Raw genomic sequence first — 19,535 nt, forward strand, 5'->3', positions numbered from 1 at the left:
ACTCCAGGGTGGCGGTTGAGGGCCTGGAGCGCTGTCTGGAAGCAGTGAGGATCTGGATGGGGGCTAACAAGCTGAAATTAAATCCGGATAAGACAGAGGCTCTCCTGGTTCGGAAATCCTCGATGCAGGTGCTGGATTATCGACTAGCTCTGAATGGGGTTGCACTCCCTCTGAAGGAGCAGGTTCGCAGCTTGGGGGTCCTCCTGGACTCGCAGCTGCTCCTGGATTCCCAGGTGGTGGCTGTGGCTAGGGGGGCCTTTGCTCAGCTTCGGCTGGTGCGCCAGCTGCGACCGTACTTGGATCGTGCAGACCTGGCCACGGTGATCCATGCCACGGTGACATCGAGGTTAGATTACTGTAACGTGCTCTATGTGGGGCTGCCCCTGAAGACGGTTCGGAAACTACAATTAGTACAGAATGCGGCGGCCCGTGTGGTCACCGGAGCCAGGCGGTTTGACTCTGTCAGCCCGCTTCTCCGGGGGCTACATTGGCTGCCCATTCGTTTCCAGGCCCAATTCAAGGTGCTGGTTTTGACCTTTAAAGCCCTATACTGCTCTGGGCCAGGATATCTTAGAGACCGCCTACTCCCGTACAATCCGGCTCGTCCTCTCAGGTCATCAGAGAAGACCTTTTTGCAAGTGCCGCCACCCAAGGAGGTCCGGGGGCGGCTGCAAGAAATAGGAGCTTCTCGGTAGTGGCACCAACATTATGGAACTTCCTTCCCCTTGACTTGAGAATGGCTCCCTCTCTTGAGAGTTTTCGGCGAGGCCTGAAAACACTGTTGTTTAAACAAGCCTTCTGATTTCTGGCCTTCTTAACTTTTTTATACATCTTTTAGTTTTACAGGCTTGATTCCTCGGTGATCTGCTCTTTTACTCTTTTAATCTGACTACTGTTTTTATGGCCTCTGTAGTGTGTTTTTAAATGTTTTTATCTGTTTGTATTAATGTTCTTAAAATCTGTTTTTTAATATGTTGTTAGCCGCCCTGGGTCCCGTTAGGGAGAAGGGCGGGATAAAAATAAAGTTTTATTATTATTATTATTATCATTATTATTATTATTATTAGAAAATAGATTTTATTTTCTGATAACTTAGACAGATTGCAGCTATGTGGCTAGTGCCATGGATTATATCCTAAGTCAGAGGTTCTCAAACTGGGGCATTGAGATGCCCCAGCCTGAGGAGCTCTGTCTTTGCCCCTTTAAAGGGCGGAGAGGAGGGAATGCAGTGACATGATCCCCAGGATTGTGCTGCTACCAGGGGTGACAGGGTTTTCATTTTATTCACTGACAGCAGCAGCAGTCTCCCGGGGCTGCAGGTGTGGGAAGAAAGCCCATGGAAACCTCTACAGGGCTCCACAAGCCTCAGAAAATCTAAAAATAAAGACTGTGACCCACTTCTGGTTTTTGATCGTGAAACCAGAAGTGGATTACAATCTTGTTTTTAGATTTTCTGAGGCTTGGGGAGCCCTGCGGAGGCTTCTGTGGGCCTTCCTGCAATCCTGGGAGACTGCTACCGCTGAGTAACACAAAGCCCCTGTCACCTCCACAGCGGCTTGATTCTGAGGATTGTGTTGCTTTGTGCCCCTCCTCCACAAAGAGTTATTGCGGCTTCCAAACTCCTGGAGAATTTGGGAACCACTGTCCTAAGTAGCGCAACCATGACTGAGTTCAAACTCACTTCCCCATTCACTACCCTGCTAGGTCAGTTCAAGCCCTCAAAAAAAAAAAAAAAAAAAAAGAGGTACTGCTCCTGGCAAGTTGAGGAACTCTTAGAAATGATATGTTATGCTAGTGCTGATTAGTGATTTTTATAATGTGGGCAATGTGTTCAGCAGGTGATATGGCAAAATGGTTTTAGGAAAAATGAGGAACGAATTCAGTTCGTGTTGAGTCCTTGATCACTTTGCCCCACTCATTCTGCTTCATGTATGTCAAATTTGGCCCCAACTTTCCTTGCTTTTTTAACAAAGGGGTCATCAGCAATGAAAGTTGAGGGCAGTTGTAGTCAAGATTTTCGTCACGATTAGAATTTTTTTTCATTGTTGTTATCTTGCAAAGGCCTTGTCACTCTAGATTGCTAGAAAAAGTAATCTTGATTTTGTGTGTGTGTGTGTGTGTCGTTCTTCTGCTTGCGAAACAGTCCTTAAGTAATACAAGTGTAGCTGACATCAGAATTTTAAGCAAGACTTAAAAGTTTTCAACAGCTGTTGTCAGTGGAGATGAACACCATATTAACTGAATTGGTATAGGTAGAATGTGCTAGTTCTGTAACTGAACTGAAGGGTGATGTATGAGTGTAGAAACACCTTCCAAGAAGAAAATTTTGCACTTGGGGGGGGGGGAATCTGCAGATGTTAATACTGATTCAGGCCCTTGGCATATGCTTCTGTAATGCAGAATGAAATGTTTTATGTAGCATAAGCCTTCAAACAGTGTTTTTCCTATTTGTGTCATCAGTACTATAATGATGCAATTGTGTAGACAAGTGGTTCTTAAACTTCTTGGGAGTTTTACTCCTGGGGTAAGTTTTTACAGGGGAAGGGGAGAAGTAGCAAAGCAATCTCCAAGATTGTGTTGCTTACCAGGGTGTAAGGGGGGGTTCTTAAACTTGCAGAGGGCTGCTACAAGCTGCTGAAGGTGCAGGGAGCAAGCTGCAGGAGATGCAACCCTCTGAAGGGCTCCTCAAGGCTTAGAATGTTCAAACGGAGCGATCACAAAGCACTTCCTGTTTGTAAATGCAACTAGGAAGTGCTTTGCAGTCTCTCCATTTGAACATTCTAAGTCTCGAGGATCCCTGCGGAGGGTTTCATGAGGATCTCTGGACTTCCTGCAGCTTGCAGCAATCCTCTGGGAATATAAGTACCCCCATTAGCGACTCGATCCTGGGGATCGCTTCACTGCCTCTCCCCTTCCCCTGCCCCTTAAAGGGACTGGGGGACCTTTACACGAACTGGTGGGTCACGACCCACCCGTTTGAGTACCACTGGTTTAGAATATCTCAATGTTTGCTTGAAGCATGTAAGAATTATCATCTTAGCATTTTGTTTAGGATGTATGCTTTGCATTACTAGTCCAGATGGCTCTGGAAGCATTTTACAATAGGTTGAATAACTTGAAGCAATAAAAGTTAAAGATTTTACCAAAATAAAAGAACATGCTAAATTCATAAAACACTAAAAATATAGCAGAATGAGTCTTTCTCTCCAGTGACCCAAAAGCCTTCCTGAAAAGGAAGGTATAGCTAATCTGAGTTCAAGAGTGAGTTTGCCAGGCATGTTTTCTTAGATAGAGCATTCTAGTAATAGGAGTACCACCTTGGAAGAACAGAATCTGACAGACAAGATGTTGCATGGCTTGGTTAATCTGACTGGAGAAGCATGGCAATGCAGAAGTATTCTAGTTTATCACTCAGAACAGAGATGGACAATTGTTTAATCTGGGTAGCCAGCCACTCCTAGGCCAAGCTGCTCTTTCTTTCCGATGATGAATAGAGCTTAATAATATGGCTGAAGGCACTGAAAGAAGCACTTCGCAGCTCAAAAAGAGCATTTTATGGATATTCCAAAAAGGAAAAGACTCCAGGAGCATGCTTTTGTTTTGTGCTGAGAGGTACCTGGCAGTTCAGAGGTTTGCTTTTTAGTCAGTGCTGGCCCAGGCAATGCCCCTTGAACGTAACATGTGAAACTGCCTTACACTAAGCTAGACCCTTGCTACATCTAGTGCAGTCTTATCTAACTAGCAGTGCCTGTCCAGGGTTTCAGGGAGAGGGTCTTTCCTATATCTAACTAGGGTTGTTGGGGATTCAACCTGGGACCTTCCATATGCAAAGCACTGGTTCGACCAGTGAGCTGTGCTCCTTTCCCCAAGGAGTGGGAAACTGCACTGTCAGGACCAACACCTGTGCCCACAACTTCACTTTTGAATTAGTCATTAGTACCCTCAACCTTCCCAGTGCTAGAATGGCATTGTTTCAGAAGCCTCTGTGGTGTGTCTTTGGTAAGCAGCAGAAGCTCTGATGTGTTGCTGGATGGGTCAGATGAAGATCTTGTGTGAAGATATTGCCCCTGGCAGATCTATTTCCAAACAAACCTGCACCCTGCCAAATGAAAGTAACTTAGGGGAGCTGCTTGCATCCTAGAGATCCCCAGCTGGCCATTCCTGCTTTAAAAGACTTGCAACCCAGTCCTGACCAACTTCCTAGTGCTGATGCAGCTGTGCCAATGGGGCATATGCTGTATTCTGTGATGGGAAGGCAGTCACGGAGGTCTCCCCAAGGTAAGAGAGCATTTGTACAGTCTCGAGTCGTTGATATTTTCACCAGTTTCCTTCACCTCTTGTCTCCAGTCTTTGATAACTCTGAAAGAAGGAAAACTTGCTCTGCAAAAAAGTCTTCAGCTGTGCATGTATCAGAGCAAATACTGTAGGGATTTGTCTCTGGGACTTTTAGCAGATGCTGATCCATGCTTTCTAGCTCCCATCCATGGTTCAAATACTTGCTCCTTTTTTGGTTTTCCCTGCGTACTTCCTGGTGCCTCATGCTTCCTCACGCTGTTTTCTGTGTATGTTTCCAATTATAAATCCCCCTCTTTGCCTGAGCCTGCAACAAACTGAGTGGTGTGTTTGTGTAATTTGTGTATATGTACACCGAACACTGGGTTAAGTAATTCACAGTGTCAACTTAACAGCTTTTGCAACTCTGCACACCCAAGCACTCCATGTGTCTGTTTTATTCATGTTGAAGTTACATAGCGATATTAAAGGTATATTTAATCATATAATTGTTTTGAGCATCTTAAAATATTTGGTGCTGTACTTAATATTTGCATAAAACTTTTTAAAAATCAAGAGTAGCCTTTTGGTCTCTTGGACCTATGCTGAATGAGAATGAAATCGCAAGTGCATTTTAATATCATGCAGCAGTTTTTCCCTGCCAGCCTGAAATAGTGGTTTGGATCTTGGATACAGTGTCCACTGAATCATTGTCAAGACTGGTGATAGACTTACTGTTTCCTATATGAAAATATTTGTATCTCACCTTGGGTTGCTGTATCACTTAAAAACAAACTAAATTAGTGGTCCTAAATAACAACAGCCCCACTGGATCAGGCCATAGGCCCATCTAGTCCAGCTTCGTGTATCTCACAGCAGCCCACCAAATGCCCCAGGGAGCACACCAGATAACAAGAGACCTGCATCTTGGTGCCCTCCTTTGCATCTGGCATTCTGACATAGCCCATTTCTAAAATCAGGAGGTTGCACATACACATCATGGCTTGTAACCTGTAATGGATTTTTCCTCCAGAAACTTGTCCAATCCCCTTTTAAAGGCATCTAGGCCAGATGCCGTCACCACATCCTGCGGCAAGGAGTTCCACAGACCAACCACGTGCTGAGTGAAGAAATATTTTCTTTTGTCTGTCCTAACCCTCCCAACACTCAATTTTAGTGGATGTCCCCTGGTTCTGGTGTTATGTGAGAGTGTAAGGAGCATCTCTCTACCCACTTTATCCTTCCCATGCATAATTTTGCATGTCTCAATCATGTCTCCCCTCAGGCGCCTCTTTTCTAGGCTGAAGAAGTCCAAACGCCATAGCCTTTCCTCATAAGGAAGGTGCCCCAGCCCAGTAATCATCTTAGTCGCTCTCTTTTGCACCTTTTCCATTTCCACTATGTCCTTTTTGAGTCATGGACAGCTCAGAACCCATTAGCCTATATGTGAAGTTTGGATTTTTTGCCCCAGTGTGCATGACTACATTTACTTACATTGAAACACATATGCCATTTTGCTGCCCATTCTGCCAGTTTGAAGAGATCCTTCTGGAGCTCCTCACAATCACTTCTGGTCTTCACCACTTGGAAAAGTTTGGTATGAACATGTATTTCATATGTTTCTTATGTGTTTATGTCCAAGTGCCAATGTCATGCCATAACTATAATTAAAGGCAGGTATTTGTTCCCTGGATAGAAAAGCATTGCACCAAGGATGTTCTGCTGCTTGAAATCATTAATGCTGTTCTTTTTATAATCCACAGAGTGGCAGTATTGCGATGATTTTTGTGTTCTATTAAGGTTTTTTTATTTTTTAAAGGGGATTGCCACTTTTTTCGCCTTGACCAGTTCAAAGTGAACTGTGGAAAAGTGAAATAGACCTGAACTCTGTGTCTGATGCTTACCATCTTTGAATATATAAGCAAAACAGAATTAAGATATAACATCTAATTGACAATCTTTATCTTTATATTTTTATTATATGCCAATAAAGGTCTGTTTGAGTTTATATAAACAAGCTGAAGTTGAAAAGGGGAATGAAACCCTGATTACTAAGGTTCTGGCTATTTTGCATTTTTTAAGTTTGGGAAGAATGATCACATGGACTGTTCTATTCGCCTGATTAGGTTTTATTAAGGCAGTTCTAATAGACAGTTCTAGTTAGCTGTCTAATAGACACCTTTTTCTCAATAGCTACTATCTCAGGTAAAGTGAAAGGGGTGGAGTTCATTTCCGAATAAATTCTGAGGTTAACAAATTAACCTCTGAATCATCTAAGGCAGAAAGCAGTGATGTGTAGCAGAAACACTCCCGGATTCTTTTCTAACATATAAACAAGGTTTGTGATTATTCAGGATAATCTGATTTGACAAAAAAGCTCAGATCATTTGTATAGACAAGGAAGAGAATTAAGGTGAAACACAGAGTTTGGAAATAGATTTGGATTAGTTCAGTCCAATTCAAAACCTGCTAGTTTGAAGAAATCCTGTGTGAAAATCCAGTTTCAGTAGTATTAAACACCATACACCAACAATTCCCAAACTCCTTGGAAGTTTGGGAGCTGGGGTAAGTCTTTGTGGGGGAGGGGGAAAGGCAGTGACATGATCCCCAGGGTTGTGCTTCTGCTGGACATAGAAGGGACGATTTAAACTGACTCATTGCCATGCTGGCCTGGGTGGGGGGGGAGCCCTGCAGACCCTTCTCTGCAGGGCTTTGGAAAGTGCAAAAATACCTATTGTGACCCACTTCTGAGTTGTCATGAGAGTTAAAGGAGGGGAAGGAGCCATTTACGCTGCCCTGAGGTCCTTGGACTAAGGGTAGTACATAAAATATGGGGATGATGTGAACGTCAATATCTTGCACATCTACTTTATTATTTAAGCAAATTTTTTTTCTGGATGTGTTGCTTGACATACATGATAATTGGAAAAAATGTGGATATAGTAAGAAATAACAGGACGTTCAATATTTTGTGCTAGAGAAAGAATTGTACTTCCTTAGGTCCTCTAGTAAAGTTCATACATGGGAAGTTCCTATTATGTGATGCTTGTTACTTGCTGATGTTGGAATAAAAAACAGAAGAAATTTTAATTTGGCATGCATTCTGTTTTCTTTGGTATAGTTGGGCTAGTATAGATAGAGGGGTGTTCTCCTGTTCACTTGATTCCTGCAAGTAATTGTAAGATATGTTTAGAACTCCTTGTTCCCAACAATTCAATACATTAAAGAAGACTTGGGCCATCATGTGGAATGCAGCACGAGTGATTGTATGCAGAAAATGGGTAGTATCATTTTGCAAGTCAGGAAATGGACAGTAGATGGTGCCACCATCACATGGTTAACTTGAAAAGTACTGCCTTTGCTATATGCTGTAGGAACAGCTGTATTTGACTTTCAGGTATCTTCTTAACCTTGGGAGTAAGAGGAAAAACCTCTATTGACACATCAGTGCTTCAGGCTGAGTCTTGGAAATTTAACCTATAAATCAAAGACTTACTGTAAGTGGCTTCCTTTCCTGGTATTACCTAGGTAGAGAAAGGGCAACTGGCTGCAATTCATTCCTGAACTGAGACAACATTTGTTTAACTTTTATCAGTTGTCTACAAGGACAGCTTTATTGTGTTGCTGTCTTCTTAGTCATCCTGGAATCACTCCTTGATGTGAGAGAACAGTGGCCACTGAAACCTGAATATTGGCTATGGTTACATTGATAAACTGAAGGTATGTTGTAAATATGGGGATGAACTATCTACTGTGGTCAGCATAATTAGCAGTTTCAAGAAAAACAAAGCAGTCTGTGATGCCCAAAGTGTGAACATATATTTAATGAAGGGTTGAGGGGAAGCTAGAGGCAAGAAGGGGAAACTGTGCACTGTATATTCAGAAGGCCAACATTTATTAGGGGAATTTGGCCAGAAGTTTTTTTTTAAATAAAACTTAATTGGTTCAGAATAGATTCTCGAAGTTGGCCTGTGCTTTAGAGGAGTCTCTGACGTTAAATTTGACAATGGCAAAGTACATAATGAATATTTAACTATGTTTTGGCATGAAGACGGAGTTCGCTTCCATCTCATTATACTTTTAAAAATGCTATCCAGCTTATTTTTCCTTTCCAAGTTGGCAGTGGTAATATAGGAAAATATGGCTCTGAAAACACTAAAGACTACTTTGGAGACATGTAGCAATATAATTTATAGGACGAATTTAAATGGGCATTCAGCAAGGGTTGTTTGGGAATGGTGGAATGAACACTTCTGTGATTTGCATAATCTGTTTTCGGTGACAAATGGGAGTGCGCTTAAATGAAGTCTGAGCATTAGCCACTAATCCCCTGAATCAGCATGAAGTGCTCCTGGGCCAGAGGATCGGCTTGATGGGTTAGTCTTCCAGTACTTAAATCGTCTTGGCTATTTTTCTTGTGAAAGAACCTGCCATTCCTCTCCCACCTTTGCCATAAATCGGCTAAAAAGTATACAATACCAAGTTTAGTAAAACGTCATGTTGATGGATGTCTTCCAAATAGTATAAGGTCACAAAGGGGAAAAAAAGATATATATATATTTTCTTTTTTTGCAACCTGTAAAAGCCGTAAAAGAGGAGGTGTTGTATGTTGTGGAGCTCTGAAAACATTTGCTGAAATAGGGAGCAATTGCTAATCCTGCCTTTTCCTTTTATCTGTGTTCATGACCACAAACACACCAGCCATTGTCTTTCTGCCTAACTTAGTAATATGTACCTAATCCCTAGCAAATCTGCAGAAGATGAGAAGTGCTAGTAATAGCTAAGTCCATGCAAAGAACAAGTAGCTTGTTTCCTTTTGGACAGAGAAGTTGTTTGGTGAGTTGTTGTATTCAAAAATTAATACACAATTTTGGCTGATTTCTGGATTCTTCTATGCAGGTGGTGATTTCACTAAATTAGGTGTTGCAACTAAATTCTAAGGAAGGGTATCCCCTGCCTTCAAAATGTTGATTGAATATTCATTTTTCTCTTCCCTTCCTTATACTATTCAGGAAGGCCTCTGTTCTTCTCCCCCTTTCATATCTGACATTATTACATAATGACTCTTGACAAGTGATGATAAAACTCAACAGTGGGGCTGCTGCAGGTTTAGGTGTCTTTGAGTGTAACCAACGATAAGAATTTCTTCCCAACTTTGTTTCTTACTTGTACTGATAAATTTAGATGGCCTGCACCTAATGGGTAAACTACGAATTTTCTTACTTGTGTTCTGCCTCCTCTTGTTGCATCCTATCTTTTGAAGGAAAATGAAGCATTAAAGGCTTTGTTACAGTGCTCTTTAGCATTTAATTTTGGAAGAGGGTATCTCCTGACTTAAGTGTAGAATTTAAACTGGACATTTTAGCATGGAGAGCACAGTGTTGTGATTTTTACCTGTGAAACTAATGCCATATTTGTTTTATAGGGGTTTGATTCACTTGCTCACTCACCTCTCTGAAGCTCTGCATCAGGCACAACTTAAGCTAATACTTGTCATCCCTCCTGCTGTCATGCCAGGGTGAGTATCCTATTTTCAGAGGATCCCAGACAAATCTATTTTCAGGCTATTTGGATTTATTGTTGCTCAAGGCCCAGCATATACATAGCCTCGCACTTGAAGCAAATGTTTCTTTTTATGTTCCAAGAAAAATGTTGTTGGGCTCGGCATGTTGTGAACGAAAAACAGAACCCTGATTGGACTTGGCTGGATCACCACAATTTTGAAAATGTGATTGTGCCAGAAGGTACACCCTCTGGGCATGAGTTGTGTCACTCCTTCTAAAACACTGCTTTTTGACATATTAATGACGGTTAATGATGAGACAAATTAGCAAAGGATTGTAGAGCATGAGGTGTACTGAAAGGTAATATAGAAGACATAAAGAATGTTAAAATGGAAAGCCAAATTCTAAATAAATAAAACTTTAATTTTATCTTCTAAACCTGAGGTATTCAATCTGTGCATCCTGCCTCCCTAGTGAGGTGTGGCTAGCCTTCAGGGGCGTGGTGAGGCATCTGAGGAGAGAGGTGGCCGTAGCTGTGCTGCTCTGCTCTGCTCAGCTGCATGTGCTGCCTGCTGACTTGCTGCTTTTCTGCAGCTGTGAAAGGAGGTGGGTGGGGCGTGTGAAACAGGGTGGGGGGAGATGGGAGAGAAGGCTGACTGGGCAGCAGCAGAGGTGCTGCATCTCATCAACACCGGGCATGCTCTTGGCAGGCTTCAAACTAGGAGTGAAGCTGACCTAGAGAGAGCTGTTTCCTCCTCTTGGGAAGGAGGGAGCCAGCCTGCTCTTGGGGAGGTGTCCAAATGCCCCAGCCTGCATTCCTCTGTCTTGCCTGGGGGGAACAGGGGTGGCATCTGCATGTTGGGGTATATATGTGTGAGTATGCCCCCATCTACTTTGGGGGTGAGTTGTAATCTTGCTTGGTGTGGCTGCAGTCCTTTCCACACTTTCCTGGGAGTAAGCCCATTTGACTCAAATGGGACTTACTTCTGAGTAGACCTACGTAGGCTTGAGGTCTGTGTCAGCTTAACCAAGGATCTTCATCTTTCTCTTTTTCCTCCCCCTTCAAAAAAGAAAAAAAAAGCCACTCTTGATGACTTTGTCTCCAAAAATTGATTAAAAAATAAAAAATACTTATTCCTTTTCAGCCACCCCGCTTTTTCCTCCTGCCTCCTTTTTTTTTTTTTTTGGGGGGGGGGGGGGTACTCTGTTAGCTGCTATTGTAAGACAAAAGGCACAATCCTAGCTAGGTCTACTCAGAAGTTAGTTCCATTGTGTTCAATGGGACTTACTCCCAGGAAAATGAGGTTAGGATTGCAGCCAAACAGTCTCTAGGTCTCAGTTTGCAATTAGCAGATACATACAAAACAATGTCTTCCCCTCCCCCAGCAAATTCATCACTTCCCCCCTCCCTTTCCAAAACCCTCCAGGTGTGCTGCTAACAAACTCAGGGCACAATCCTAACCAGGTCTACTCAGAAGTTCAGTGGGGCTTACTCTCAGTTAAGTGTGGTTAGGATTGCGGCCTCAGAGTGCTGGCAGCTGTTTTTTTTTTTTGTTTCTAGTGTAGAACAATAACACCTTCATCCCCATTTTGGGGGTAACTGAGGTGAGGTGTTGTAATGGGGAGCTGTGGCCAATGGCCACAAGGATCAGGGGAGCCACGAGCCAGAAAAGTTCGAGAACCACTGTCCTAAACCTTCATTTACAGTTGTAGTGTTCATTTGCTTCTATTCGCCCTCTGCCAAGTGAGTTATTGGCATTAAATATTCCTGTAATCTAATGGTTCTGAGTTCAGTTACACTCTGTCCGTGAAGGAACAGTGTTCCTCCTGTGTGCCTATGTGAAACATCCTTTAGCCATATGTGTTAAGGATAGTAAGGATACCAAGCTGTTATAATCCTGTTTGAAACTGAGTTTAAAATGGTTGTTTCTAATAGCCCCAAGCCCTTAACATTTTATTCAGTTCTATAGAGATCTGCATGGGTGCCAGGTAGTTGGTACTTTGTTTCTGGGCTGTATCCTGTTATTTACAAGGGCTTTTAGTTTCAGTACTTGGCACACCAACATTGAACTGGTGGTGGCAGAGGGTCTATGTGCATCCTATTAGTATGGATAGGATTGCTGCTGTCTCTTCCTGGTCCTGCAGTCCTGCCTTTTCAGTAAGGTCTTCCACAGTGCAGCTGTACTGGTCTTAGTTGCTCCTTAGTTGCCTGTTCTGCACTACTTGTGATTTTTTTACATGGGCAAGACATCTTATGTCTGATCCTCTTCCTTTTTACTCTTGGACAGGGTATAGGATACAAATTATAGGATTAGGCTGTTGCAAACTCATTTTTGTTTTGCAGTTAAATATTGTGCAGAAGTTTAAAATTCATCTTCAGAAACTCTTGTTGAGAGTCTGTGTTGTCAAGCATTTATTCTTAGCTCTTGTGTATACCTTTTTAATGTTGGACACAACCCAGTACTTTTTAACCTGTCAGTGTGATATGTATTGAAACAGAGCATGAATGTGGAGATGTGTGGGCAGGAGTCAATATATCCCAGTTAAGAGCAGCAGAAATGCCAAATTGCTCCGGTCTGTGTCTGCCTTATTTTAGATTTTGAAGCAGATTGTTCCTGCTTGCTAATTGTAGTCTGCTACAGAAAGCAAATGAGAGCTCTTAAACACATTTGCAGCATTTACATTATCAGTCATTATTACAACAAAGCTTTCCATAGAGCTAATGCATTCTTTTCAAGATCTAGGATAATTGCGGCAAATAGATATTGTAAAATACATTCTTATATTTTGAATGTTAAGTAGAATGTAGGAAATGTTGAAACTGAATACTCTCTTCCCCTGATAGCCTGTGACTCTACAGAGTTAGGAATTGCTATACCTGATAAGTCTAATAGGCACATCCTTCAATAGGCAATTGTGAACTAGCCCACTTGGCTGAAATGGCACTTATAGAGTACTAATATGATACCCATGCTTTGCTATGGGTGACAACTTTATCAATTTTAACTTTTTAACAACAACAATTTTAACAACTTTAAATCCATTTTGACTCTAATAAACTTTTTTTATTGCAATGAACAATTGAAATTTAGCACAACTGCCCCATGTCAAGCAACACCCTGTAATTATTGAAAGTCATGGTTCTGTAAAATTCTTGTTGTATAAATTGTTTTTGTATTTTGAATTGGTTTTTTGCTGTAATAGCATAGTACCCGTGCTTTGCAAAGGTAAAGGAAAACAGAAAAATAATGAAGTGAAATTCAAAATATAACATTTGATGAAGAAATGACAAAGAGAAGGTTGTAGCGGGGGAAAAACAGCAAAAAATACCTTGGTTCTCTAAGGACCTCTTTGTAGAAAACATTGGTGGTTCTCCCCTCAATTGCTTGGATCATCATGCTGCTGGGTGAGCTCACTCTCCAGTAGGGCAAGTAGAACTGCCCATGTGTGAAGCAGTCATCTTTCAAGTCAGTGCCTGCCACCTTCAGTGACTGTCCCTGGAACTGGTTGATAGTCATAGCAAAGCAGACCTTGGGGGTAACTGCAACCTCTTGAAGGAGTACTCTGATAGTATGAATGATTTACATGGTATGAACACATACTCCCCCCCCAAGCAGTTGGTGAACACTGTGCCCTTGATGATGTTCCTGATGACCTTCAGTTGCAGCTTGGTGCCATTGCAATTTGGGTGGGATGAGGTTCCGAAGCAATATACTGGAGCCCCCGCTTTAAGGAAAAGCTTGTGGGAAGCCAGGAGTGTTGAGGGTGCTAAGGAACTCCATGGGGTAGTCATCAGTTTGCACCACTGACCTGTAGACCTCCATTTCTGCTCTTTCAAATGACTTGAGTGTGACGGCAGCCTTGTCTTTCTTGGAGATGGGGGTCAGAATGTCACAGTCGCATAGCCACTCCTTGGACTTCTTTTTGATATAGTGATATCGGGGTATATCCTGGTTGTGAGGTCTGCTAGGATCGTCACTACTGAGCCCAGATCTGACAGAGCCCTGAGGTATTCCATTTGAAACTGTCCTCCAGTTGATGATGAGGAGCTGTTGATGAGTACTGAGGAGTACTCATGATGATGTACTCATATTGATGAGGAGCTGTTGATGAGTACTGTTTGTCCGACCAGTTGTGGATAGAGTCTAATGATTGTATCATTCAGCCCATATTTTATTAGCTTGCTGAACAAGATGTTGTGGGAACTTTGTCAAATGCTTTATTGAAATCAAGGAAATTGTATCCACAGCATTCCTACCATCCAATAAGCTAGTAACCTAATTTTAAAAAAAAAGAGAATTAACAAATTAACCAACTCATCCTGGTCGGGGATCTTCTGCCATCAGGCAGTCAAGCATGGAAGGACAAGTCCTGCACTGCTGTAGCAGATATTAGAGCCTATCCCTGAGCCCGTGTGCATCACCCTTGCTGTGGGGTCAGCCTTGTCTTGCTGGGCTCCCCTGCCTTATAGGGGAAGCTTGCTCGCTTAGTGGCACTGCGAGCAGGAAAGGGAGCATGTGAGCACAGTATCCAGGTTCCCCTCACAGAAAGTAGGGTGGGATGAGGACGTGTCAGGAAGCTTGTTCTTTATTAAACCCTCCTGTTTCTCGGAGGGTGAGAAACAGCCAGATGCATTGCTTGACAGGATAGCCAAAGCTTTGTTCAGGCTGCCACCCAGTCAAACTTACTAACAGCCATCATGTTTCTACGGGTCCTGAAGAGAGTCCAGCCTCCTCCATCAGCAGGGGGCAAGCATGGAAGGATAAAAGGGACTGCGTGCTTAGCAGCAGAATCCAGCAAGGTGAGATTGACCCAGCCAACATCTATGGCCTGCTCCACACCACATGGTAGTGTGAGAGTGTTTCATCCTAGTCCTTCCCAGGGTGGCCTGAGAACATGTCAGTGGCTGTCCCTACTCTTTGCCCACCTTTTTCTAGAAATCGGCCAGAGTTGTGCCCCTGCCCCAGGTCTCCTGTGCCATTCCCTTTGCAGTCCCTGGCTCCATTACATTCCTACTTCATTGCAGGTGCAGCACCTATCTGTGTTGCTGTTTCCCTGTCCAGGCCCCGCACCCTCTGTTGCTTCAATATTAGTCCATGTTTTTAGAGTACTGCAATCAGCAGCGGGACAGGTTGGTTGGCTGGTTGGCAACCTTCAGTCTCGAAAGACTATGGTATAAGCCTACAGCACCCAGTATTCCAAGGTGGTCTCCCATCCAAGTACTAACCAGGCCTGACTCTTCTTAGCTTCCAAGATCAGACGAGATCAGGCATGTGCAGGGTAACAGTTGTTGCAGAGTACTGCAATTATTTGGGGGGAAGGGGTTGCAGTTAGATCAGACTTCTGTAATTCTGTGTACAGTTTAGGGGGCAAGCATGTTATGTATAAAACCGGGGGGGGGGGTCGTTTTAAGAAGCTTTGCGACAAGATTCAAGACCAAGAGTGAGTAAAAGGAGGTGATGGGGCTAGGTGGTGCGGGATCAGCAGTGGGCCTATTTATTTATTTGGGGTACTGGCACAAAAAGGTTGCAGACCACTGATTTAGTCTTTGAGTTTAAGGTTTCTGGTAGTTGGTGAGCTGCTACTATTTTCATTGACTTGTATTGCTTGTGGCAATATTTAGTTATATTTGTTGGTGTCTTTCTATTATTTTACAGTTAAAAAGTTTAGGCTGCAATCCTAACCAACTTTCCAGCACCGACATAAGGGCAATGCAGTTCTTAAGTAAGGAAACAAACATTCCCTCACTTTGAGGAGGCCTGCGTGAGTGCCCACCAATGGCAGGATGCAACACATGCCCCACTTGCACAGCTATGCCAGTGCTGGAAAGTTGGTTAGGATTGTGCCCTTAGGTTACTTTTTATGATATTGTCAGCCTCTCAATTGGAAGGTGGGATAGGAATGTTATAAATAAATATTCTGCAAAATGCTTTGCATTTTGGCAAAATAGGAACGTAACACTGGGACATTTCCTGTTCATAGATGGGGAAGTAGTCTCCACATCAGGAGTCTCAAACTAAGATTCAGCTGACTAACTTGAAAAGGCCTCCTGCCTAGTAGGCAGAATTCATAAAAACTTCTCGGCTTCCCTTTATTTTTTTCTTAGAAGTGCCAGAGTTGCAATATGTGGTAAATTAGATTCATAGAATTACTGAGCTCTTGCTGAAATCATCTTTTCATTGGCATATTTAATACCACGTCATCTTTATTCATTGTCACTTTAGAATCAATTTGGGCCTAACCTTTACAAATGATGGAAAGTGTACTTTAAAAAAAAAATCTAATATCCTTCATGTGTTGGATTTGGAATAGATTTAATCAGCCATCCAGCAAAAGGCATAGAAAAGGATACAGTAAAGAATTAAATAAAATTTGTAGACTCCATATCTGGTAGAAGTATGATAAGGTAGACTTAACTGTTCTGTAAAATACCGCTCTATTCAACGGGACCCCCGGTGGCTAAAACAGTGCTCCTTTTGTATTCTCTCCTTGTTTAAAACCCTGAAGGTACTGTACTTATTCAGGGCCTATTAACATCAATGCTCCAAACAGTTCAGTTAGAAGAAAACTAAGGGAAAAATCATTATCTGGAAAATGAAAAATAAGTGCATGGTTATGTTATGAAGGGTACCAAATTGGATTGGTTTCCTACAATGAGTACTCAAGTTTGGTGTAATACAGTAGCCACAAATGTGTAGAGTGGATACAACCCTTGCTTTGGAGATGCAAATTCAAATCCCTATTGAATAAGGAATGCACTAGATAGCCTTGGGCAGCTCACTACCATTTAGCTTTAATTCTCCATACACAAAATAGAAATTAGCATTTTACATGGTCTGAAGAACATTACAAACTTTTCTCCTCTCTCAAAAACGCTATGAAGTAGATGGCACTGTATGTAATGGTTCTCACAAAGCAGGAAGTGAACCACTGTATGGTTCTCACAAAGCAGGAAGTGAGGTTTTAGATTTGTATCTTGGATGTATCAAGATGGGGCTCATATGTATGAATACACCTCCGTCTCAAAAACCTCTCTTATAATCTTGTCAAATTAACATGCTGGGGAGAAGGTTAGGCTGGAATGCCAATCTGTTAGTTTTATGTACACAAGACAGACAACTGCCAGTGTAAACACAAAGTCACTGCCTTCCTTCAAAGAGCCCCCTGCAGTCTTGACCATTTTCTCTTCCCATAGAACTTAGTGATGGACATTTTCTGTAGGGGAAGCTGAAGTGAACAAGGAAGAAACACTGTTTTCTCCAGATATATTTTTCCCTTTCCGGGGAGGATCTCCCAGGTTAGCTGGAGTAACAGAAGATTCTGATCTAAAAGACCTTGGTCCTGGTTTCATGGCTACTATGGCTGCCCCCAAGATGGTGTGTGCTAATATTGGGGATAATATCTAAAGAGACAAAGATTTGCACTTGCTGCAGGCAGTGTTGAGTTGTTGTTTTTTAAATCAAACGGTGAGCTGTTTAAGATTTCCTTTGCTGCAAGTTCCCAAAATTAAATGCTGCATTATTCCCAAAATTAAAATAAAAATGTTTGAGTTGTAAGGACTTGACCATATATACTGACTGTAACTTACAATACCCCCAGCAGGCCTGTGTCTTTCAGCCTGGGTGTTATCAGACAAATAACCTTGAGCAGGCTGTCAGTTGTTCTGAGGGCAAGTCATCCAAAGTTTTACAAGTGAAATGAAATGCAGACATTTCAAATAAGACAGAAAGTTGGACCTAACTGGATGCCTCGTATCATAATTTTTCAAAAGAATGTAGGAGCTAGAAGGCAGGAGAACAACTGTTGATGGATAGTGCTGGATGAAGCACTTCCTGCAGGATGCCCATTACTACAAAGAAGGGTTATGTGAAAAGGCTATGAGAGAGGATGTGAATGGCAATGGAATAAAATCCCTGTGGTTTAGATTGAACCAAGGGAAAAGCAACAAATAAAAGATCTGCATCCTTGCAGGCACTGATATAAAGTCAGCCTGGCAGAGCCCGTAGAGACTTTACCTGGCTAACCAGGTTCATTGTCATAGATATCCTCTACCTGCCATTGTTCTCCCCACATAGAGGTCATCTGTGTTCATAGAGCACATCTTTCAACATTAAAGGTAACTCTTCTTTATCTGCAGCCACCAAATCTGGTGTGCTGATGAGCTTATTGTATATTTTGTATGCATTTAGAAATCCCTCTTGTCTCGGTGACTGTTCTTGCATTGAGAAAAAGAGCAGATAAAAAGTTAAGAACAGTGCAGAGAGAGAAGGAAAAATTAAAGGACATGAGAATGGGCAGCATGTAAATAGCAAAATGTAGAGAGATTGCTAGAATATTATGCATTCAAGGTGTAGGGAGAAAATACCTAGCTGGACATAAAGCTCTTGGAATGAATTCACATTTTCTTCTTACTATCAAAGTCGTAAAACAAATATAACAGAAGAGGCAGTAGAGAATCAAATAGACTTCAGTAGCACTATAGGTTGCATGTAAGTGTGTGATTAGCTCGCATATTTGGTTCAAAATATGGGCCATTTTTCTTTTCTGTTTATAGGCCTGGGGCATATCTTTTGACATTTCGATGCAGTGTTCTTTTCTCTGCTGTGAAAGGCTTCCTCCCCATTATGAAACCAAATTATAATTCTTCTCTCACATCTATCGTCGCTTTTGGAGGACCAGAGGTTTCAGAATATCAGTCATGGCAACTCTGTAAAAAGCACAGTGTTATCCACCTTTCATGGACTTCCTTGGCCATTAGTTTCTCCTAGTGCGATAACCATAATATAGTAGTTAGATTGATATCACCTTCTGGGTTCTTTCGCTTTCTCAATTTTACATAGAAAGAGTTGACTAACTGTTAAGAGATTGAATACTAGGGTTGGATCCCTAAAGATTCCCTGCATGCAGAGCCCTGTACAAGCATTTCCTCTCCTTGCAGCTGTGCATGATAGCCTCACACCCTCTCTCTTTCTTTTAAGGCATTTGTCTTTGCAGACAAATTAAAGAGAGCAGGAGTGGGGTTCTCCGGCTTGGTCTTGACAACCCCCCCCCCAGTTTTCCTTTTCCATAGGAGAGAATATACGTGATCAGGTATAGAGTAACAAGGATATCTGTGAAGACTGGTGCATATGGAATCTAAGCCAGCATCTTCTCTTTGGTTTGCCAATTTCTTCAAAATATTCTGGGTTTGGCTGCATTGCCTCTACTGTGTTTTTTTCACTGTAGGTCCCTGTTTTCCACACTCACCCAATTTTGCCATGAAAGGATGATGTGGCCATCAGTTCTTCTTGTTATTATCGCAGTGACCCTCTTCCATTTCAAGAACATGTTGATATCGTAGATCTCCAAATGCTGAAGAGCATTGTCAGCTGATCAAGCTACTTCAGGTTTCAGCTGATACCAGTTCTTTCACTGGGAATCTGGTCAATTGTTGATCCCATAACAAGACTATGAGATGCCCAATTTCTTGCATATTGGTTCAGAACTATTAGATCAGCATCACTCAATGCTGATCTAATAGTTTTGAACCAATATCACAGCATATTTAGCATATACATAGCATAGCATATACACAGCATATACATATGCTGGAACATCACAGCATATTTAGAAGTGCATCTGTGTCCTCAACTTTGGATTTTCAAGAGCGCAGCCACTATCACACTGTAGTTTAAGGGTTGAAAGGCTCTAACAGCTGTTTGACTATAGTTTCTCTAGTCTTTAATATCCAAGGAAAACTTAAAGCATCAAAGCTGAGTG

The 19,535-nt window shown here is 42.2% G+C and overlaps 1 protein-coding gene across 1 annotated transcript in view; it reads left to right on the plus strand.

The window, feature by feature from the left end:
- The window catches only part of CHID1 (chitinase domain containing 1), a 98,487-nt gene that overhangs the window by 12,673 nt on the left and 66,279 nt on the right, over positions 1-19,535 (plus strand). The window contains exon 8 of the mRNA XM_066635809.1: positions 9,698-9,790. Within this exon, the coding sequence (XP_066491906.1) occupies positions 9,698-9,790 (93 nt within the window). The remainder of the gene's footprint in view (positions 1-9,697; positions 9,791-19,535) is intronic.

This window comes from Tiliqua scincoides, chromosome 1, assembly GCF_035046505.1.
Source record: "Tiliqua scincoides isolate rTilSci1 chromosome 1, rTilSci1.hap2, whole genome shotgun sequence".
Taxonomy (NCBI): Eukaryota; Metazoa; Chordata; class Lepidosauria; order Squamata; family Scincidae; genus Tiliqua; species Tiliqua scincoides.